The 24,059-nt window shown below is 42.3% G+C and overlaps 1 protein-coding gene and 1 non-coding gene across 5 annotated transcripts in view; both read right to left on the minus strand.

Moving 5' to 3' along the window:
* DYM (dymeclin) overlaps positions 1 to 24,059 on the minus strand; it is a 357,699-nt gene that overhangs the window by 317,212 nt on the left and 16,428 nt on the right. For all 4 annotated transcript variants that reach the window (XM_086682934.1, XM_086682937.1, XM_086682936.1 and 1 more), the window contains one exon: positions 12,072 to 12,263. In XM_086682934.1, the coding sequence (XP_086539060.1) occupies positions 12,072 to 12,211 (140 nt within the window). In that variant the 5' untranslated portion in view covers positions 12,212 to 12,263. Of the gene's footprint in view, positions 1 to 12,071; positions 12,264 to 24,059 lie in introns of those variants that run through there.
* On the minus strand, positions 14,491 to 14,598 carry LOC112868474 (U6 spliceosomal RNA). Its single transcript, XR_003224298.1, has one exon. It is a non-coding gene; the product is annotated as a U6 spliceosomal RNA (small nuclear RNA).

The raw sequence follows: 24,059 nt of genomic DNA on the forward strand, positions 1-24,059 counted from the left end.
AGCTTCTGCACAGCAAAGGAAACAACCAACAAAACTAAAAGGCAAACCAACGGAATGGGAAAAGATATTTGCAAATGACCTATCGGACAAAGGGCTAGTATCCAAAATCTACAAAGAGCTCACCAAACTCCACACCCGAAAAACAAATAACCCAGTGAAGAAATGGGCAGAAAACATGAATAGACACTTCTCTAAAGAAGACATCCAATGGCCAACAGACACATGAAAAGATGCTCAACGTCGCTCCTCATCAGGGAAATACAAATCAAAACCACACTCAGATATCACCTCACACCAGTCAGAGTGGCCAAAATGAACAAATCAGGAGACTATGGATGCTGGAGAGGATGTGGAGAAACGGGAACCCTCTTGCACTGTTGGTGGGAATGCAAACTGGTGCAGCCACTCTGGAAAACAGTGTGGAGATTCCTGAAAAAATTAAAAATAGACCTACCCTATGACCCAGAAATAGCACTGCTAGGAATTTACCCAAGGGATACAGGAGTACTGATGCAGAGGGGCACTTGTACCCCAATGTTTATAGCAGCACTCTCAACAATAGCCAAATTATGGAAAGAGCCTAAATGTCCATCAACTGATGAATGGATAAAGAAATTGTGGTTTATATACACAATGGAGTACTACGTGGCAATGAGAAAGAATGAAATATGGCCCTTTGTAGCAACGTGGATGGAACTGGAGACTGTGATGCTAAGTGAAATAAGCCATACAGAGAAAGACAGATACCATATGTGTTCACTCTTATGTGGATCCTGAGAAACTTAACAGAAACCCATGGGGGAGGGGAAGGGAAAAAAAAAAAAAAAGAGGTTAGAGTGGGAGAGAGCCAAAGCATAAGAGACTCTTAAAAACTGAGAACAAACTGAAGGTTGACCGGGGGTGGGAGGGAGGGGAGGGTGGGTGATGGGTACTGAAGAGGGCATCTTTTGGGATGAGCACTGGGTGTTGTATGGAAACCAATTTGACAATAAATCTCATATATTAAAAATAAAATAAAATAAAATAAAATAAAATAAAATAAAATAAAATAAAATAAAATAAAATAAAATAAAATAAAATAAAATAAAATAGAATAAAATAAAATAAAGTAAAAATGAGCTTAAGTTAACTGTGTGTGCCAAAAGCCGCCTTCTTGCCTTGTTTGAGCGCCATCTAGTGGTTGGAAAACATAATACAATTTTCACAATGCAGTAAAGGTTTCTAAAGGTGATCTTTATAAAAGGACATTATGCAAGCACAAAGACAAGTATTACTATACTACGTGGCTGATCTAATTTTCTGAAACAACTGAACAATTAATTCAAAAGAGTCAGAGTATTCTCAAACTTTAGGAAATAGCAGTTATCGGAGAAATTGGTAATTCCTGTTGCTTTTTTTTCAGCCCTCAAATATTGTAGACTGTCCCAAGACAGAGCCTTTCCTCTTTTTTAAACTGATTGATATTTAATCCTTGAAAGAAGCAGAAAGTCAAACACTTTTACATGCTTTATGGTGTTTTATACCCCCCCTCCATACACACACACCAAAAAATCTAGAGGGCAGGTGTTACCGTTTCCATTTTACAGAAGCTTCAAAAGTCCCAGTGAGATTAAGCAGCTTGCCTAAATTCACAAAACTAGTCAGTAGTGGAGCTGAGACAGTGGAACCAGACAAAGTTGGTCTGGCTCCAAAATCTATGCTCCCCCTATCATGCTTCACTGCCTCCATTCCTTACAGGTCACTCAAAAAGTCAGTGCACCTTTTCGGTAAAATGATTCTCATTCTTAATAAGTATACAAAAGCATGTGGACTCTTAAAATAAATAAATAGATAGATAAATAAATAAACAACCAAACAAACAAACAAACCAAAAACAGAAACAGAATCATAAACACAGAGAACAGGGGTACCTGGGTGATTCGGTCAGTTAAGCATCCACCCGAGTCTTGATTTCAGCTCAGGTCATATCACGGTTCATGAGTTCAAGCCCCAAGAGGGGCTCTGCACTAACAACAAGGAGCCTGCTTGGAACTCTCTGTCTCCCTCTCTCTCTCTGCCCCTCCCCTGATCGTGCTTGCCTGCACTCTCTCTCTCAAAAATAAACATTTGAGGGGCGCCTGGGTGGCGCAGTCGGTTAAGCATCTGACTTCAGCTCAGGTCACGATCTCGCGGTCCGTGAGTTCGAGCCCCGCGTCGGGCTCTGGGCTGATGGCTCAGAGCCTGGAGCCTGTTTCCGATTCTGTGTCTCTCTCTCTCTCTGCCCCTCCCCCGTTCATGCTCTGTCTCTCTCTGTCCCAAAAATAAATAAACGTTAAAAAAAAAAATTAAAAAAAAAATAAACATTTGAAAGGAAGGGGAGGGGAGGAGGGGGAAGGAAGGAGGGAAGGAAAGGAAAGGAAAGGAAAGGAAAGGAAAGGAAAGGAAAGGAAAGGAAAGGAAAGGAAAGGAAAGGAAAGAAACCTGGTGGTTGCTAGGAGAGGGAGGTGGAGGAATGGAGGAAATAAGTGGAGGGGATTGAGAGGTTTAAACTTGTAGTCATAAAATAAGTCATGGGATGAAAAGTACAACAGAGAACACAATCAATAGTACTGTAATGATGTTGTATGGCAACTACACATTGTGGGGAGCACTGCACAATGCAGAAGAAGAATTGTTGAATCACTAGGTTGTCCACCTAAAACTAATAGAACCCTGCATGTCAACCGTAATTCAATAAAAATTAAAATTAAAAAATAAGTGCACAAGCTGTCACTATATGGCTGAGCATTGCTCTCAAATCTAGAACTGTAAGCTCATTAAGTATTTATGTTCGAATCAAGTATCAATTTAAAACAAAAGAACTTTTAAAATATATCATTCTCATGGGGCGCCTGGGTGGCGCAGTCGGTTAAGCGTCCGACTTCAGCCAGGTCACGATCTCGCGGTCCGGGAGTTCGAGCCCCGCGTCAGGCTCTGGGCTGATGGCTCAGAGCCTGGAGCCTGTTTCCGATTCTGTGTCTCCCTCTCTCTCTGCTCCTCCCCCGTTCATGCTCTGTCTCTCTCTGTCCCAAAAATAAATAAACGTTGAAAAAAAAAAATTTAAATTAAATATATCATTCTTTTTTATTTAAAAAAAATGTTTTTCTTAATGTTTATTTACTTTTGAAAGAGAGACAGACAGACAGACAGACAGACAGCAGGAGTGGGGAAGGATATAGAGGAGTAGACAAAGAATCTGAAGCAGGCTCCAGGCTCTGAGGTATCCACACAAAGCCCAATGTGGGGCTCGAACTCACAAACCGTGAGATCATGACCTGAGCTGAAGTCAGACGCTTAACAGGCTGAGCCACCCAGGCGCCCCTAAAATACATCATTCTATGCACTGTTCTGTTAGCTGGCTATGCCAGTTCCAGGAGGATGCGGTACTTTCCATTTCCTGCGTCGGCACAGACACTCAGACCTTCATCACGCGGTGGATCCATTACCGCAGCGCCTGGCATGTGTGTTTCCTGCCCTACTTTCTCTTCTTTCCTGCTCCTTCCAATCTACCATTCACCCTCCCTAACAAGTGATCTCCCTAAAACAATACTTTAGCCAAACCCACTCAACAAGAACCTACAATGCTAATCCTCAGCTTTTCAACAGGTGTGGCCCAAAGTAAGCACCCTTCTCCAGGCCACTAGACCCGGGCAGGCTTATGACTCTACCCTGCAACACCATGAATCATGTTGGGAAGCGTTTTTAGTGATCCGTAAAATCTGGTCCCCACCTATCACACTTGTGTCTCATGCCCTGCCAACACAAACTAGAAGAATTAATGCAAGTCCTTCAGTCATGCTTTACTCACAGCACAAGAACCGCTTTCATCCATACGTACATGGCTATTCATTGTGGCACTCGCTTGCAATGTAATAACAAAACATTGGAAGCAATCCAAATGGTTAATGTATTTGGCTATATTAATTTTGGTATATTCAGGGCATATGCTATGCCCGCATCAAAAAGAATGAGGAAGCTAATATAGAGAAGGCTCTCCAAAATACAATCCAAAACCCCAAGGTACAGAAGTGCATGTAACATACGTTATTGTCTAAAACAAGGGGGATGTATGTGCATGCGTTTATAAATGCATGTGCCACGGTCTGAATGTTTGGATCCCCCTCCCATAATGCATATGTTGAAATCCTAACCCCAAAAGGTGATGGGATTAGGCATGGGATCAGTTCCCATTATTAGAAAGGCCCCCACAGAGCCTGCTCACCCCTTCTACCACGTGAGGGCCAGAGAAGGTCCTGACTACACACCAGGAAGAGGGCCCTCACCCAGTCATGCTGATGTCACAGCCGCAGACTCCCGGCCGCTAGAACCGTGAGCAGAAAACTCCGCTTGTTCATGAGCTCCCCGGTCTGGGGGGGGGGGGGGTGGGTTCTGTTACAGGGGCCTAAACGGACTAAGACAGCATGAGACGTCCTCTGAAAGCACATCTAAGAACACTTGGCAACATCGGCTGCCTCTGGGGAAGGCAACGGGACACACAACAGGATGGAGGAAGGGAGACTTCCCGCTTTGTAACCTTTTGTGTCTTTTGAATTTGGGACCTCAAGAACGTATTATCTTTTCAGACAAAAATAAATGATAATTTTTAAAGTTCCAGCTACAGGGGCGCCCGGGTGGCACATTCCAACCCCTCCAAAACACTTTCCAGAGTCCTGTAATCCTGACTATCCTACACAGCATCCATATACCTTCTAACATTGCACCTACCTGAAACATACATAACTGATCCTGTAACCGAATTATTTAAAAAACAAAACAAAACAAAGACACTGAAGAAGTAATACAGTGGACCCTGAACAATGCAGGGGGGTTAGGAGCACCGACCCCTGCACCGTGAAAAATCCACATATAACTTTTTTTTCCAAAATTTATTTATTTTGAGAAAGAGAGGGAGGGACAGGCAGAGAGAGAGAGAGAGAGAGAGAGAGAAATCCGAGCAGGCTCCACACTGGTACAGAGCCAGACACGGGGTTCAATTTCACAACCATGAGATCATGACCTGAGCTGAAATCAAGAGTTGGACGCTTAACCAACTGAACCACCCAGGTGCCCCTGGCATGGGAACCACCACATATAACTTCTGACCCAAACTTAACCCCTAAGGGCCTACTATTGACCAGAAGCCTTACCAATAACACACAGTCTATTCACACGTATTTGTATGCTATATGTATTATATCCTATAGAAAGTCAGCTAAAGAAAAGACTATGCCATTAAAGAAAATCGTAAGAAAGAGAAAACAGATTTACAGTACAGGGCTACATTTATCAGAAAAAAATCCACATACACGTGGACCCGCAGAGTTCAAATCTGTGCTGTTCAAGGGTCAACCGTAATTTCTGCTGAAGGACACAGTGACAGTCACAAGGTGAGGCAGTCAGAGTATCTAATAAAATGAAAGTCTGATCCCGGCCTTTATGATACAAATCTTTCAATCACATTAGGACAAAATCGAAACTGCTTTCTTTTTTACAAAACCCCTCAAATCTGCCAAGCCCCCGCCCCTCACCTCCAGTTCCACACACGGGGCCTCCCCTCTGCCCCTCCCCTACTGGGGCCAGCCCCTCCTATTCCCTAGGGCTCAGGAGGCCACTTAAGCCTCTCTCCTTCTTCAGTTGCCTCCAGAAAGGGCTACTGGCTGAGGGCCACAGGGGTGGGAAGGAGACTTCCATGACATAGCCTTTGGTACCTTCTGGGATTTGAACCATGAGAATGAATTCCCTTTCAAAACATAAGTGCCACTTCTTCCCAGGAAATCTGTGACTCACCCTGTCCCGCTCTACCTCAGACCCTGAGACGCTGCTGCTGTGTTCATGCTCCACTGCATTCATGTGTTGGTTTACAGACAGATTATAAGCTCTTCGAGGGCAAGAGACGTTATCTAGTTCCTCATTATATCCTGAGATGTAAATGGATAAATTTAGCTTACAGGAGCGCCTGGGTGGCTCAGTTGGTCAAGCTCAGACTTCAGCTCAGGTCATGATCTCGCGGTCGGTGGGTTCGAGCCCCGCGTCGGGCTCTGTGCTGACAGCTCGGAGCCTGGAGCCTGCTTCGGATTCTGTGTCTCCCCCTCTACCCCTCCCCCGCTCATGCTCTGCCTCTCTCTCTCTCAAAAAACTAAAAAATAAACATTTACAAAATTAATAATAGCTTATAAATAACTAAAGGTCATCTGGTCCAGTCACAAGGACGACACATATTGATTACAAATGTGTTCCCATATACCATACCCTCACGGGGGGATACTCGGATGCCCACAAACCAAAAAATAATAAGCACGGTTTTGTTTCTTGTTTTTGCTGCTATTATTTAGTATTTAGAAATATACAAAATCGGCCATGCAAGCAATTTTAAATATTTTATTAAGAAAAAATAAACAGCATATTATTTAAACTCTACTCTTAAATTAATCTTGATTTTATTTCAGACTTTTGCTTCACAAGTAATTTTACTACAGTGAAAAGTTAAAAACTATTGAAGAATCTTAATAGGATTTTGCAACCATGCCTGGAAACTCGAACAAAATCTGATTACTCTAGTGCCAAAAATAATTTATAGTAAGCAAGAATTAGATTAGTCCTAAAGGCCTTACAGTGTCTTTAAAAAAAGGCAGACATCAATTTTTGGCTGCAAAAAATGGGCTGCACTTGAAAACCGCACATATGGATCCAAGAAATTCCAGGAGTGAGCAATCTAAAAACCATCTAAATTCAGAGTCTTCTCTGCAGAGATTCATCGTAGTGCTGAGTAATTCATACACTAGGTAATCCCATCTCTGACTCTGCCAATGAGGCGGCACCTGCTAGCTCAGGGCCTGCTCAATGTCAAGGCTCTACAGGTCACACATCAAACACCAGCACCGAGGGGCAGGGACAATACCAGCACAAAGGGGCAGAGGTACAATGCCACCAACGAAGCCTCCAGGACCATCCCACACACACACCTGCACGATGTCGCTTATTCACTTTACAACTTTTCACACTTTCTAAGATTCCTATGTGCTTTTTCGTATAAACTAGGGTGAATTAAGAAAACGGAATGACATCAAAGAGAATAAATACGTGAGGACAGCAAAGGATCTTCGAGAAAGAGCAGTAATTAACAAAACTAACTATGAAGCCACAGTAATTCAAACCACGAAGCACCAGCAAAAACATGGCAAACTTTAGAGGGTACAAAATAGACAAAAAGAACTAACGAATTCTTCGCATCACTATTCCTTAAGAAGTTCATCCTTCCCCCAGTGCTCCGAGGTGCCAGTTCTGCATAAATCAAACACGTGTCCGCATACGCACCCTTCTTCTTCTTCGATTATTAGGATTTGCTCTTTGCCGTTTTAAGTTTTAGAATCAGCTCATCAAAATCTCTCCACCTTTTCCCCCCAGCCCCCATAAAAAGCTGTTGTGATTTTTAACTGGAATCACCTTCTCTGTAGGTCCATTTGGGAAGAACGGACATTTTTACGGTAGTCTTCTTCATCTCTAAACATGGTATCTCTCTCCATTTAGTTAAGTCTTTTTCAATGCCTTTCAGAAGACACTAAAAACTGCGCTGTACCGTAGCTTACCCAAGTGAAAAGAAAACGTGTGTGACAGCAAATGACGAAGTCTCTCTATGCCCTTTTTCCTCTAAGTCTTATTTCAACACGAGCGGTGGCACTCAGTGAGAAACTCCTCATGGAGTAAGGAAACAGATTCATTTTCTTTTTTTTTAATTCAAGTTAGATAACATACAGTGTAGTCTTGGCTTCAGGAGTAGAACCCAGTGATTCAACTCTTACAAAGGACACCCCGTGCTCATCCCAACAAGTGCCCGCCTTAATGCCCGTCACCCCTTTAACCCATCCTCCCACCCACCCACACCAACCCCCAGTTTGTTCTCTGTAGTTACGAGTCTCTTATGGTTTGCCTCCCTCTCTGTTTTTATCTTTTCTTTCCCTTCCACTATGTCATCTGTTGTGTTTTTCAAATTCCACATATGAGTGAAATCACAGGATATCTGCCCTCCTCTGACTGACTTATTTCGCTCACATGATACACTCTAGTTCCATCCACGTTGTTGTAAATGGCAAGATTTCATTCTTTTTGACTACCAAGGAGTGTTCCATTGTATAGATACACCACATCTTCTTTATCCACCCACCAGGTGATGGACATTTGGGCTCTTTCCATGCTTCGACTATTGTCAATAGTGCTGTTATAAATACTGGAGTGCATGTGCCCCTTCAAATCAGCACTCCTGTGTTCTTTGGATAAATATCTAGTAGTGCCACTGCTGGCTCGGAGGGTAGTTTTATTTTCAATTTTTTGAGGAACCGCCATACTGTTCTCCAGAGTGGCTGTACTAGTTTGCATCCCACCGGCAGTGCAAAAGGGTTCCTCTTTCTCCTCATCCTCGCCAACATCTGTTGTTTCCTGAGTCATTAATTTTAGCCATCCTGACAGGTGTGAGGTGGTATTCCATTGTGGTTTTGATCTGTATTTATTTCCCTGATGATGAGTGATGTTGAGCATCTTTACATGTGTCTGTTAGCCATCCGGATGTCGTCTTTGGAAAAGTGTCTATTCGTGTCTTCTGCCAATCTCTTCGCTACATTATTTGGTTTTTGGGTGTTGAGCTTGGTAATTTCTTTATCGATTTTGGATACTAACCCTCGACCCGATAGGTCATTTGCAAATATCTTCTCCCATTCTGTCGGCTGCCTGTTAGTTTTGTTGATTGTGAAGGAAAACGGTTTCGTACTCTGCTGATGCTATAATTGTCTTCAGTTTGACGTCTCCCACCAAGCCACAGCTTCTTTAACTTTCTAAGGATCTCAGAAGCAGTAATAAGTACCCACTTCCTATAACATGCAACTAATCCATGCTATCACATGAAACCGTAAACTAAGTGAAACTTCCAAGGCCCAATCCAACTGTATCCAGAAACTAGAAATTGAACATTATTGCCAAAATATATAAATAGTTCACAAAAAGGAAACAGCAATAATACTTACTCTTTAAACACATAAAAATACACATACCCTTGATCATTAAAGAAAGGCAGATTGGGGGTGCCTGGGAGGCTCGGTCGGTTAAGCGACCCTTGACCTCGGCTCAGGTCATGATCTCATGGTTTGTGAGATCAAACCAAGCGTCAGGCTCTGCTGACAGAGTGGAGACTGGTTGGGATTCTTGCTCTCCCTCTCTCTCTCTGCCCCTCTCCCACTCGTGCCCACACTCTCTCGCAAAATAAATAAATAAACTTAAAAAAAAAAAAAGGCAAATTAAAACCATAAGGACCACAACATACATCCATAGATTTTTTTCTTTTTAATTCACCATCCAAAGGCAGAGAGACAGGCCTCCCAAGCCTGGGGTTGAGGGAGAGGGGAAATACTTATTTGTCACCGTTATCCTATTTTCATACTGAAAATTGGTGAAGAAAAGGAATTAAGTGTTTACCCTTATTTAATCATAGAGTAAAAACTGCATATAACTTAAAAGATGAAGGAGAGTTCTTCTTTACAGAAAAATTCCAGTTAATAAATACAAAAGAAAGGATCAAATTAAAAATATCACCACTTTGTAATTTCTTATGAAACAGGTGATTCAGACCAAAGTCATCAATGGAGGCTAAAACACACTCAAACCTCAAATCAATCTTAGCACGATAACTGATACAAAACCACAGTTTCTGCATCCTGATGTAGCACAATATCAAGTATATGGAATCACTTACACAGTACCCTTACCAAAACTGTTTAAGTTGCATCAAGCTATTAAATCTGACTTCCAGTTTACAAAACACACACACACACACACACACACACACACACACACACAGAGTTACAAGATATGAGAAGCAATCAGGTAAATCCAGAAGGTGGAACATTCTACAGAAAAACACACCCAGTTTGTTGAAAAATTTAATAGCACAGGGGGAAAAAATGTGGCAGGGGCTGGAGAGTGAATATGTCTATTATAAAGACATTTAAAGGGCATCTGGGTGGGTCAGCAGCTTAAGCATCTGACTCTTGGTTTCGCTCGGGTCATGATCTCACAGTTCGTGAGATCCAGCTGTCAGTGCAGAGCCTGCTTGGGATTCCCTCTCTCTCCACCCTTGCCCCGCTCATGCTCTCTCTCCCCCTCTCTCTAAAAATAAATAAATAAAGACATTTAAGAAATGTAACTGGGGTGCTGGAGTGGCTCAATGGGTTAAGCATCTGACTCTTGATTTCGGCTCAGGTCATGATCTCGCAGTTTTTGTGAGTTCAAGCACAGAGCCTGCTTGGGATTCTCTGCCTCCCCCTCTCCCTGCCCCTCCCCCATTCAAGCTGTCTCTGTCTCTTAAAAGAAATAAACTTAAAAAAAAGTTTTTTTCTCTCTCTCAAAAATAAACAAAAAAACTTTTTTTAATTTTAATGGCTGCAGGGTATCTACAGAAAATATTTAATCAGTTTTCTATTTGTGGATGTTGTTTTTAGGCTTCTGTCATAACAAATAATGCTGCATACATCATTTCCCCTGTGTACAAATACATCTCTAGTATAAATTCTGCAAAGTAGCATTGCTGGGTCAGAGTGTTCGTGTTTATAATTTTGACAGATCTTGCCAAACTGTTCCATGGAACTTGTGTCCATTTATACTCCTACAAGCAGGGCAAGAAGGTCTGTTTCCCCACCCTTTTGTCAATTTAATGCAATTTGAGACTCTTTGACCTGTGCCAATTTGACAGATGAAAACCAAGATCTCCTTTTTAACTTTATTATAAAAACTGATAGGCATATAATAACGTAGAGTGACTAGAATACTGAATACCCACATAGTCAATACCTACACAGGTTTAGTGTGACAGGCAGAGTAGCAGCCCCCTAAAGATGTTCTAGTCCCTGGGATCTGTGAATGTTATGTCACAGCATATATCAATACCTCATTCCTTTTTATTTCTCAGTGATAGTCCGTTGCATGAATGTGCCATATTTGGCTTATCCATTCATAATTAATACCATTCTGATTGTTTCTGTATTTGCTTCACCCACTTTTTTCAAAGTATTTTAAAGTAAAATAAGGACATTTTCTTCTATAACCGTAATACCATTATCAGACCCAACAAAATTAACAATAAATCCTCCTACCGAGTCCATATTGACATTTCTACAGTTGGCTTTATAATGTCTGTTAGAATTAGGAACTAAATAAGTTGCATTCGTTGCTTCTGGTAGTTACATTTCTTTCTTTCTTTTTAATTTTTTTTTAATGTTTATTTTTGAGAGAGAGGGATATAGAGTGCGTGCTCACGCACAAGCGGGGGAGGGACAGAGAGAAAGGGACACACAGAATCTGAAGCCGGCTCCAGGCTCTGAGCTGTCAGCACAGAGCACAACGAGGGGCTCGAACCCACAAACCGTGAGATCACGACCTGAGCTGAAGTCGATGCTTAACCAACTGAGCCACCCAGGCGCCCCCCTCAAACCACTTTATTTAAAAAAAACTTCTTTTAATGTTTATTTATTTTGAGAGAGAAAGAGAGACAGACACAAGAGAGTGAGCAGGGGAGGGGCAGAGAGAGGGTTGTTGGGTGTTTTTTTTTCATTTTTTTCATTGTTTTTTTCAAGTTTATTTTCTGTAGCCATTTGAGTGAATAAGACAGTTGCATATAAGCACATGTTTACAAAATACATTTTACTTAACTGTAGGGAAAAAAAAGCAAGGGATAGGAGCAAAAAAAGAAAAAGCAAGGCATGTACAGGATGCTGGCACTTGTGTTTAAACACTGTTGTAAAACTACATGAGACATATATGCTTAAATAACCTTGTATTATTCGAGAAGATTCAAAAGAAACTGCTATGAGGAATCACCTCCAGGGAAGGGAGGTGGCTGGGTGGAAGAAAGGAAAGAGAAAAACTTATTTTCCAACTTTCCATACCTTTTGGATTTTCTACGGGTACATGTATGACAGAGGATGGACAGACAGAACGTTAAAAACTTTCTTTTTTGAATCGGCATACCACACAAGTTCACGTGAATCTTCAATCTCCGAGTAACCTCTTACCTGCTGGTTGGTGCAGGGAAAGAAAACGAGAGGAGCTGATTCCAGAACGGGTCATTCTCAGAGACGGATTCCGTGCCCGATAACTTTTTTAAGTACTCATTTTTAGGAAGATCACTGATTCTGCTGCTGTTCGATCCCATCTTCCAATCTGGTAGATAACTTGTCCTTAAGCCTTCATTTCCGCAAGACAATCTACAAAGAATGAAAAGAAATTTCAAACTTGCTCAACATTAATCATACTTTTCCCATCCTTGACCTAAATGAAAAAAAAAAAAAAACCCAACCCGGAAAATTACTTAAGGGAATCACACTTCTCTTTATTTTTAAATATATTAGACACCAGATACAAAGTCACAAAGGAGAGAAAGGGGCTAAAATTAAAATCTGTATTAGCTAACACACACACAAAAGTCCAACTCCATGCTTTAGATCTTCAAATGAGCATAGCTCTGCCTAGGAAACGTCTCAAAGCAAATCCCTAACAAAGATAACTTCTTACCAATTGTCTGAAAATGAAGCTACTTTTATTTTTTAGTGTTCATTTATATTTGAGAGGAAGAGAGAGAGAGAGAGAGAACAAGGGAGGCACAGAGAGAGAGGGAGACACAGAATCCGAAGCAGGCTCCAGGTTCTGAGCTGTCAGCACAGAGCCCGACACAGGGCTCGAACCCATGAGCCATGAAATCATGACCCCAACTGAAGTCGGACGTTTAAGTGACTGAGTCACCCAGACGTCCCTGAAAATGAAGGCCTTTTACAACAAATGATGGTGATAAAGAGATAGAGAGTGCATATCTTGAACGTGCTCAGAAGGGGGGCAAGTAGCCGAAGGGACGGCCATCAGCTACCTACACTCAGGGGAGAAGGAACCTGAACTGAGTTATGTGCTGAAAGAGAACGGGCTCCCCGTTCCAAAGCTGACACTTAGTGTCCCTCTCGTTGTGCTGTCATGCATATCAGCATTAGCTGGCAGGCTTCTTCCCCTAAACCATGAGGCACTTGGTTTCTCTGAAAATAAGAACTGATTCACCTTCCTCTCCCCAGTGTCTAGACTAGCATGTAACAGGTATGCCCTGAGCAGTATGCTGAAGGAAAGCTTAGGCGAATAAATGATCAGCATCTGCAACATCTGTTGTGCTTGAGGTTTTTTTGTTTGTTTTTCTTTTTGTTCTTTTGACAGTGCAAACCATTTATTCTGGCTTCTTCTGGTGGTCCTCAGGGTCATCAGGGCACACTGAGCCCCACACAGCACCGCGGCAGGCCTGGGACACAGCAAGGCACAGAGGCGAGTCCAGCATCAGGTGACACTGACGGCCAGGGACGTCTGAGCACCAGGAGGCGGCCAGGCACTGGCCAGGGGCGTGGGGACCCCCGAGGGACAAGCAGTTCCAGTGTGTACTGAGGGGGAACAAACTGACCCCAACGTGGGCCTTATGGCAGTTCCTCGGGACATTCACAGCACAGGGGTGAAAACGCCCCTCAGCGCATCCGTGAGCAGCAGGACAGCCTCGCGGCCCCACGGCAGCCCCCCATTCCTCATGCGCCCGTCAAAGGGGCTCCCCCAGGGCAAGTGTCCACCAACCACACTAGGGTCCAGCCCCCTTGTTCCGGGAAAGGCCAGAAGCTGGTAATGGCCTCAGGGCCCAGCTGTTGCCGAGGCCACCCCAGGCCCTGCGGGGATGTGCAGACAGGGTGGGTGCAGATGGGGCCAGGGAGGGGACTTCTGCAGGAAAGGGCTCTTCTCTTCCCAAAGCCCCGGCCCCTCCAGCCAGGTGTGGACAAGTGAGGGTGGTGCTGTAGGGCCCAGCTGTGCCCCAGGCAGCCCAGGGAGACCACGGTGAAGGCAGAAGGTTTAGATAAAGCATGAATTGCTGTCTTCATCAAACCACACTTGACATAGTTCTAGATCATGCTCTATCTCAATTTGTTCAGGAAAGCCTCTCACTGACAATATAAAATGGTGGTAAGATGAATAATAATTACACTATGCTAAAATTACCATTGCAATGAAAGGAAACCATGTCCAAAGGGAAAACTCCGGTTGGATGAGAACCTCCATTGGTAGCAACTTACTTTCTTACGTCTGTCCCTCCTTACTCCACAGAGACACTGAAGCCAACATCAGAATTTGGAAGCATGCCTTCCACATTCTCTTTGGAACTTTGCGACTGGACTAAGCTAAATTACCTAAATGGATGAGGCTCCCCCAGTGCACACAGACAGCCGGTCTTCTGAACAGGAGGGAGAAATACTAATCTGGCTTCCTGTCACCTGGCCCTGAATTCAACACCACCTAGCATTTTCTTCTTCCCTACCCAGGGTACAGGGACCCCAAAACCAGCTGGCTCCAACTAAGCCTCCATATCAAGCCAGCTAATCGTACGTCTAGATTGTGGTTTAATTTTTTATTTTTATTTTTAAAAAATCCGGAAGCTTCACAAATCTACATGTCACCCTTGCACAGGGGGCCACACTAATCTTCTCCGTATCGTTCCAATTTTAGTATGTGCGCTGCCCAAGCCAGCACTGTGGTTTAATATCTTAAATGAGGAATTAGTAAGCCCAATTAGAAAATGCTATAAAAATATTCTGAAATATATAAATGCCTTACTTGTCACACCCAATTCCAAAGCTATTTTACACATTTTAAGTCATTTAAAATGAAATGTTTTAATATAATCTTACAATGGGGTACATTACACTAATGAAAATGAATTAACTAGAGCTACAATTACCAACATGGACAAAATACACACTAAAGAAAATGCTACAGAATAACAGACATGGTGTGATTTCACTTATATATATGATTTTAAAACATGCGAACAATATCATGGATATGTTCATACCTACTACAAATTATTAAAATATACATGGAAAAAATACACAGCAAATTCAGAAGAATGCTTTTACAGAATGTTATCAGGAGAGGAACAGAGGAGCTTTAGCGGTATCAATAAACACTTTCTCAAACAGAAAAGGGGAAAGGAACAGCGGGAAAGGGATGGGGGCACCTAGCTGGCTCGGTCAGTTAAGCGTCTGACTTTGGCTCAGGTCATGATCTCATGGTTAGTGGGTTCGAGCCCCGCATCAGGCTCCGTGCTGACAGCTCAGAGCCTGGAGCCTGCCTCAGATTCTGTCTCTCTCTCTCTCTCTCTCTGCCCCTCCCCCGCCTCACGTTCTGTCTCTTCAAAACAAATAAACGTTAAAAAAATAATAAAAAAATAAAATTATAGAAAGGGGATGAAGCACATGTGCCAAATATTTAGACTTGCTGAAAATGGACAGTATGTACAGGGGTCTGGCCTATTACCCTCTGTTCCTGCCATAAATATAGAGTGAGAGTTGTTTTAAAAGAATGGTTTCTCAATCACTCAGCAGCAATACTGGAAGGTAAATGACAGGGAAGCAATGTCTCTAAAATATTAATAAAAAATAATTTTAGGGGTGCCTGGGTGGATCAGTTGGTTGAGCATCCGACCTGGCTCAGGTCATGATCTCACGATTTGTGAGTTCAAGCCCCACGTGAAGCTTGCCGTAGTCAGCACAGAGCTGGCTTCAGATCCTCTGTCCTCTCTCTCTGCCCCTCCCTTGCTCACGCTCTCTCAAAAATAAATAAAAACATTTAAGAAAATAATAATAACAATTTTAACTACAATTCTTTGGCTAGCCAAGCTACCAGTTAAGTATAAAGGTAGAATAAAGGCATTTTTAGACTTGCCGCAACTCAAAAAAGCCTCCCATGGCCCCATCTTCTGGAAGGTGCTGGAAGATGTACCCTTTCAAGGTGAGTGAATAAACCAAGAAAAATGAAGACAAGGAATTCAAGAAACAAAGGCTGCAACACAAGACAGGAGTAAGAGACGCCCAGGAGAAGACACGTGCAGCAGGCTGGGACACGAGTCGAGACGGCCCCATGACCTCCGGGGGGAAGCAAGCCAGAGAGTGACAGGTCACCTGACATGTCTGACCTTATTCTGTGGCGCGTTACCAATATTGTAGGAGAATCTGGTAGGAACGAAGGACAGCTACACAGAAAACAAATGATTTTTTAATTACGCACTGTGGAAAAAACAAAAATTGTTTAAGGGTCATGTAATCATAGTACATGACTCAATTCTACAGTTATCGATCTTTATATAATCATCACAATAGAAAAAGTAGACATTTAACCAAAAATTGCAAGGGAACTATATTGGGAAGATGCTTAAAAAAGAATCAGTAGTGGTGGTTTAAGAGTGTGAAATTCTCATCTTCCATAATAGGCAGGAAGTCAGCAGAAAATACCTAATTACTAAATCGGCAAATAACAGTGAAAGTATATTAGTTATAAATCAGGAAATAAATAACCAGAAACAACAGCTAAGAGACTGGAGTGCAGCCCTCTCTGGAGTGGAGAGGGTGGTCATGCAGTCTTTTTGTTTTGTGTCCATCAGATTATCTGAGTTTTTTTAACTATGTCTATGTATTACTTTGATTTTAAAAATTAAATATGTTTAAGCTCCTTCACCTACTCACAGTTAAATTTTTGACACGTATGGAAAACACAAAGTTACCATCATAACGAAATTCGTAGGGACCAAAACTGTAAATTATTCTTTACGGAGGCAAACAATTAGCAAACTTTAAGAAATCTATTTGTCTGATATAGTTTAATGTCATTATATTATTAAAGTTATCTCCCAAAATCTAAATTTCAGATTTCCACCATTATGTGTTTACTGACAAGCCGTAGTCACAGCTTGGTCAGAAAAGAGGAACTGAATTCAAACCCACAGTAGGGATAAACACATAGATCAATGAAACAAAACAGAAAATCCAGAAAGGGACTCACTAGAATACAACCAGCTGATTTTTGTCAACAATGCAAAAGCAATTCAATAGAGCAAAGACCGTTCTTTGAACAAATGGTGCTGGAATCCAGAGGCCACTAACAAAAAACCCTTGCATCTTAAAAGTTAACTCAAAATAGGGGCTCCTGGCTGGCTCAGTCAGTAGAGCCTGCGACTCTTGATCTCAGCGTCATGAGTTCAAGCCCCACACTGGACACAGAGCTCATTTAAATAAATAAATAAATAAATAAATAAATAAATAAATAAATAAATAACTCAAAATAAATCACAGACCTAAACATAAAACAAAAGTCTATAAAACCCTTTTTAGGAGAGAACAAGGGAGAAAATCTTTGTGACCTGGGGTTAGGAGGGGCTTATTAGACATAACACAAAAGCACAGCCCATAAAAAAACAAAGGTGACAAATTAAGCTTCACAAAAATTAAAAACTTTTGGTCAGTGCAAGACCCTGCAAAGAGAATGAAAAAAAAAAAAAAGCCACAGACTTAGAGAAAATATTTATAAGTCACAGAGCCAACAAAGGACTTGTACCCAGAACACAGAAGGAACTCTCTGAACTCAACAATGAGAAAACAGTCCAATCAGAAAATATGCAGAAGATTTTAACACATCACCAAAGAAGATAGGCAAATGACAAACCCATGAAAAGATATTCCATCATTATTAGCCATTAAGGAACTACAAATTAAGAGCACAATGATATACTGCTAGTACACATCTACTGGAATCGCTAAGATAAAAAACAAACAAACACTGAGAGTACCAAAGCTGCCAAGGATGCAGAGAAAGTGGCACTCTCATACAGTGCAGGTCGGAACGTAACATGGAACAGCAACTCTGGCAAACGGTTACGCGGTTTCTTATCAAGTTAAACACAGACATACTATTTGACCCGGCAGTTGCATTCCTGGACTACGTATGATCCCAGAGAAATGAAAACTTAAGTTCACACAAAAAAACTACCCAAATGTTCTTTCAACACGTGAATGAATAAGCGAACTGAGGTCCCTCCGTGTAATGGAATAAAAAGAAGGAACCCTTTGATATATCCAGTAACTTGCACAGGTCTCCAGGGCATTGTGATAAGGGAGCAAAGCCCACCCCCAAAAGTTACAGACTCAAAATAAGAAGAGCCACACTGTGTTTAGTGATTCTAGTTTATATAAAAGTGAGTGAACAACGGGGATGATAAAAGGAACGGAAGAGAGGAATGAGGATGATGTACTTTGTTATCGCAAGGTACTTGCGCTACCTGTGAAATGGTAGGGTGTGGTCTGAAAGTGCACTCGGGTTAGCTGTGTGTATTGCAAACACAAGGGCAACCACTAAACAAAAGTTTTAAAAAGCGCAATGGACATGCTAAGAAAGGAGAGAGAAGGGATTCACATAAGTACTCCATCAGCACCACAAAAGGCAGAGAAAGAGAAGACAAAAAAAGGAACAAAAATAAGGGCAGTGAATAGAAAAGAGGAACTAACACTGGTAGACATTAATCCAACTTTATCAATAATCACCCTGAACATCAATGGCCTAAATCTGCCAATTAAAAGAGATTGTCAAAGTGGATCAAAAAATAAGACCCAACCAAATGTGTCTACAAGAAACACTTTATATTTTGTTTAATATTTTGTTGTTGTTGTTGTTGTTGTTGTTGTTTTAGGGGGGAGAGAAGGTGTGCACGCACATGAACGGGGGAGGGGCAGAGAGAAGGGGGGACAGAGGACCCAAAGCAGGCTCTGCGCTGAGCCACCAGGCACCCCAAGAAACCCACTTTAAATGTACGAGACACATACAGATTAAAAGTAAAGAGATGGAGAGAGATGTATCACTTAACACTAATCAAAAGAAAGCAGGAGAAGCTGTATTAATCGTAGACACAGTCGACTTCAGAGCAAGGAAACTTATCACAGATTAAAAAAAAAAAAAAACAAAAGAGCATTAAATAATGATAAAGGAGTCAACTGTCCAAGGAGACCTAATCTTAATGTGGACCGCCTAGCACAACAGCGTCAGAATACAGGAGGCAAAAACTACCCAGAACTGCAAGGAGAGGTAAACCACGATTATGAACGAAGACCTGAGCACACCTCTCTCGGAAATGCTCAGACCCAGCGGGGAATAAAATCAGTAAGGACCTGACGGATCTATACACCACCATCAATCAACCGGATCTGACATCTACAGCCTACTTCATCCAACAACAGCGGAATACACATTGCCCTCCAGTTCACACTGAATAGTCACCAAAACAGACCACATTCTGGGCCTTAAAACATCCTAACTAATTTAAAAGAAGTGCTTTTGAGCACTCAAAACCAAGAAGCTTGAGAATAAAGAAACGACTGAGATGACCACATGCGGCAATATTCTGACAAACGCAGGATACACGACATTCGTTGTAAAGAACCACCACCCTGTGCATGGGGTTGGGGGCTTCTCTCAACTGGAGGAGACTGAAGGGATATTGTAACAACCAAATGTATACATGAATCTTCAATGAACCCAGATTTGTAAAGAGAAAAAACCATTATAAAAGACAATCTTGAGACCCAACTGGATATGGACTGAATAGAAGATATCATATGGACATAAGTGAGATAACGATAGTGTAAGTAGAAAAATGACCTAATTCTTAGGAGATGTGTGCTTGAACATTTAGTGGTAAAGAGTAATCTTATCTGCAACTTAACTTTCAAACGGTTTCAGAACAAAATACAGACAAAGCAAACATGGCAAGCTATTAACAATTATCAAATCCGGACGGAAGGAACAGGCGTTTATATTGTGTTGTACTGTTCTCTCTACTTTTCTGTATGCTTGTAATTTGTTATTGAAAAAGAGTTTTGGCAAACAAAAAGGTTACGCACCGTGACTCTATATAACACTCAAGATGACAAAACTAGTGGGGAAGCACAGATCGGTGGCCTGCCAGGGCGTGGAGGGGGCAGAAGGTGACCATAAAAGGACAGCCTGAGGAAGTTCATTTGTGGGAATGGAAAAATTCTGTATCTTGACTGCGGTGGTGGTGGTGGTGATGGCTGCACGAATCTACGCATGTGATAAAATTTCACAGAGCTACACACACACAAGGGAAAAAGAACATAAAGCCTGAAGAACCCAAGTGCAGTCCACTGTCTATTATTTTGGGTCAATATAAACTTCCTGGAATGGATAATGTACAATCCTTATATTAACACTGAGGAAAGCTGAGGGAAAGGTATTTGGGATTTCTCCACATTATTTTTGCAACTTACGAGTCTATAATCATTACAAAATAAAGGGTTTTTTTTTTTTTAATCGGGTAAAAAAAAAAAAGCCAAACCCTTTCAAAGTCTAATCCACGTGCCCAAGAAAGGTGCCAGCAAGTCTTACAGGTACTTTCTATCACAACCACTAGGATTATTTTTCCATATTACATTACTTCATCACCTATAACATCACATGATGAGATATTAAGAGCTCACAATTATTTTTCTTGGTGGCTTGGAACACTCTTTTATTACACAGACTACTTTCCCCAGATAAATTATTTCAAGTCTTACTCAAAACCAAACTTTTTCAATAAAAGCAAAAGAAGTCATGCATTTGGGTCCATCAGGGAGTTCCTGTTAACTGTATAATTCTGAGGAATACACAGCAGATTTCATCCTCAACTACTTCTTTTTTATCAAAGCTTTCCAATTCTAATAACAGAATTACAATACTCTAATAATTAATCATGCCTGAGACTCCGGAATATGTCTCAATGAAATATTTAAAAATGCCACTTTGGCATTTTGATGATTTTGAGCCACAGGCGTGTGAAAACTAACAAATGCAGGACGAAGCTTGTCTATCTGCCTCAAGACCGTTCCTCCAAAAGAACTTCATTATTATAAATCCCTCCCCTGAGAGTTTCGCCAACCGGGTAACTCATCACAGGGAAGACCAGAAGTGGACACCACACCAGACACACTATCCCAAACTAACGCACCTCTTGTCTGTTCTTCTAAGGGCTCATTCCTCTTTCCTAGAAACCATTTACGAGCCCCTAAGAGACCCACACCTCCCCTCCCCTGTCCCCCCTAAGACGGTATTTGAGTCTGAAATCTACACCACCTCAGAGAAGTGCTCACTTTTCCCTCGGTATCTCCCATGTATACATGAGGTACACACGGTAATAAACTTCTACTTGTTTTCTCCTGCTAACCTGTCTTCCGTGACAAGGGTCTATGAACTCAGGTGGGTGGAGGGGGGACTTCTTTTCCTCCCGTGTACCGCTTAGCTGCCCTCTTCAGAGGCTGCCAGCCTGCACCCCGCTCACCTCTGCACCTGTTCTCCACAGCACGGCCACCACCGTCTCATCAAACTTTCTGATCCCTGCCAACTGCTGAGACAGAAAAGTTTTTCAGTATGATTTTAGTTTGCATTTCTTTTGCTGTGAAAGAGGCCATCGCCTGTTCTTCTCCTTTGCCTGGTTTTTATTGATTTATAGCAAATAAATTTTATTTTCAAAGCTGCGAGGCTAGGCCACAAAGTATTAAAGTCAGTTCAATCCAGGACCACTATGAAACCCTTCTAAAACAACAATATGAATCAAGCCTATAAGCTTCTCAGGAGAGACTGAACAGAATATTCAAAAAAAAAAAAAAAAAAAAAGCTTAATTGTCAGTAATGCCACGGCCATACTCAGAATGTCACAGGAGAGGGGCGCCTGGGTGGCGCAGTCGGTTAAGCGTCCGACTTCAGCCAGGTCACGATCTCGCGGTCCGTGAGTTCGAGCCCCGCGTCAGGCTCTGGGCTGATGGCTCGGAGCCTGGAGCCTGTTTCTGATTCTGTGTCTCCCTCTCTCTCTGCCCCTCCCCCATTCATGCTCTGTCTCTCTCTGTTCCAAAAAATAAATAAAAACGTTGAAAAAAAAAATTTAAAAAAATAAATAAATAAATAAATAAAAAAAGAATGTCACAGGAGACCAGAAGTTGTGAGGCAACCCCGGAAACTGGAAAACAGCCGGAGATGGACTGAGAAGGGAAGCGGCATCCCAAGGCAGGCAGAAGAGCCTCTGATCAAGGGCAGCAAGAGTATAAACAGCAACTCCAGTCCGGAAGCAGAAGGCCAGAAAAATGCCGGAGCCCAGGGACAACTGCCCGGGATGACTTGGGACACCCAGCCTGTCACCTTTGCCCTCACTCCCCCAGGGAGCAACAGTAAGTACTATCTGCCGAGAACAGTGAAGGCGGCGCCCAAGGCCAGGCCTAAGGCAGCTGGAAGGCCCAGGAGGAACAAGGGCAGCCAAGTAAGACAACTAGCCACTGGAGATTCTTGCCAGAAAGTTCCACCTGCTCCCAACCCTCACAGAAAGCAAAGTAGAAAACTGAGGCCCAATGGTCTCTCCTCTGCAACGATTCATGCCAAGAATTCCAAACACAAACACATACACACACACCACCTGAACTGAACACAATTTATTTGGAACTTTACCAGTGAGACCCTTATCAGTGAAACCCAGAATAAAACGGAACTTGAAAAACCCACTATCCAATCACCTCAGTTCCTAAGGGCCCTGTTGCTTTTCCCTCTGGCTGGGCACCAAGCTTCCTGGGCTTTCGGCCCTGCCTTCTCTCAATCTGTCAGGAACGGAGCCTATCTCCTGGTTTGACTCGTGGCTTCTACTCCCAACCTCTGACCCAAGTGCCAGTTCTGTCTGTATCCCTAAAATACTTACAGTTGTTTTTAATTCAAGAATATATAACTGTATATATAATCAGTAATTTTGTGGATAACCGTGCTCCTTACCTAAGTCTAGACTAGAAATGAAATGTGTGCTGGGGCACCTGGGTGGTTAAGTGTCCGACTTCGGCCCAGGTCCTGATCTCGTGGTTAGTGAGTTTGAGCCCCACATCAGGATCCATGCTGACAGCTCAGAGCCTGGAGCCTGCTTCGGATTCTGTGTCTCCCTCTCTCTCTGCCCCTCCCCCGCTTGTGCTCTGTCCCGCTCTGTCTCTCAAAAATAAATAAATGTAAAAAATAAATAAATAAATAAAGTGTGCTATCACTAATGCTTTCAGTAATAAACCTTTTAAAGGACCCGTCGTTAATGCCGTGTAGTCAAGAACTTGAGCTTCACACATAAAAACGGATGCCATCCTCCCTCCCCAGATCAGTTTCCCCTCTCAACTTCCCACTACCCCCATAAAGTTCCCACTATGTAAAAACTACCTTGAAACTTTCTGTTGTATCTATGACCTGTCTCCTGAGGTCGATTACTTCTGAGAGGCATGAATCAGGCTTTACCTTTCTTCCCCATTTCCAGTCAACCTGCAGCACACTGCTGAAGAGAAATTACTCAAAAAAAAATAATAAACCCCAACACCAAAAAACAAGGACCTTGAAACAGCCAAGGCCCCACAAACAATAAATATATAAAAACATCTTCAGTATAAATTAGTAATAAAGTATGCTAATTATAAAGACATGGTATTATTTCGACCCATCGTATTAGTAAAGGTTAAAAAAAAAAACAAACCTTGATAGCAGCACGAGGTAATAGGAAACAGGCACCCTTTTAGTGTGTAGATATCTGGCAGTATCTATCAAAATTTTAAGGGCGTATACTCTCTGTGAAAACGATTTCATGAGTTTCACACCTGAAACTCATGGATTGTATGCCAACTATACTTCAATAAAAATTAAAATTAAAAAAACTCCTGTGGGTTCTTCTGCGGCATCCACAATTCTATGTATCATCTTTTCTCTTTTTCTTTTAATGTTTTATTTTATTTTTGCAAGAGAGAGTGCAAGCAGGGAAAGGGCAGAGGGAGGGAGACAGAAGATCCCAAGTGGGCTCTGCGCGGACAGCAATGAGCCCAATGTGGGGCTCGAATTCCCCAACAGTGAGATTGCGACCTGAGCTGAAGTCAGACACTCAACCGACTGAGCCACCCAGAAGCCCCAACATCACCTTTTTCCAGGTAAGCTTCACACTTAGCATGGAGCCCGACACAGGGCTCGATCCCACAACCCTGGGATCATGACCTGAGCCAAAATCAACAGTTGGATGCGCAACCGCAACCGACTGAGCCACCCAGGCGCCCCGCCTGTACTTTGTTATGACACTTATCAATAGGCTGAGGTTACAGACTACTTATATCCAA

Source organism: Puma concolor, chromosome D3 (genome assembly GCF_028749965.1).
Source record: "Puma concolor isolate L17-30 chromosome D3, mPumCon1.1.hap2, whole genome shotgun sequence".
Taxonomy (NCBI): domain Eukaryota; kingdom Metazoa; phylum Chordata; class Mammalia; order Carnivora; family Felidae; genus Puma; species Puma concolor.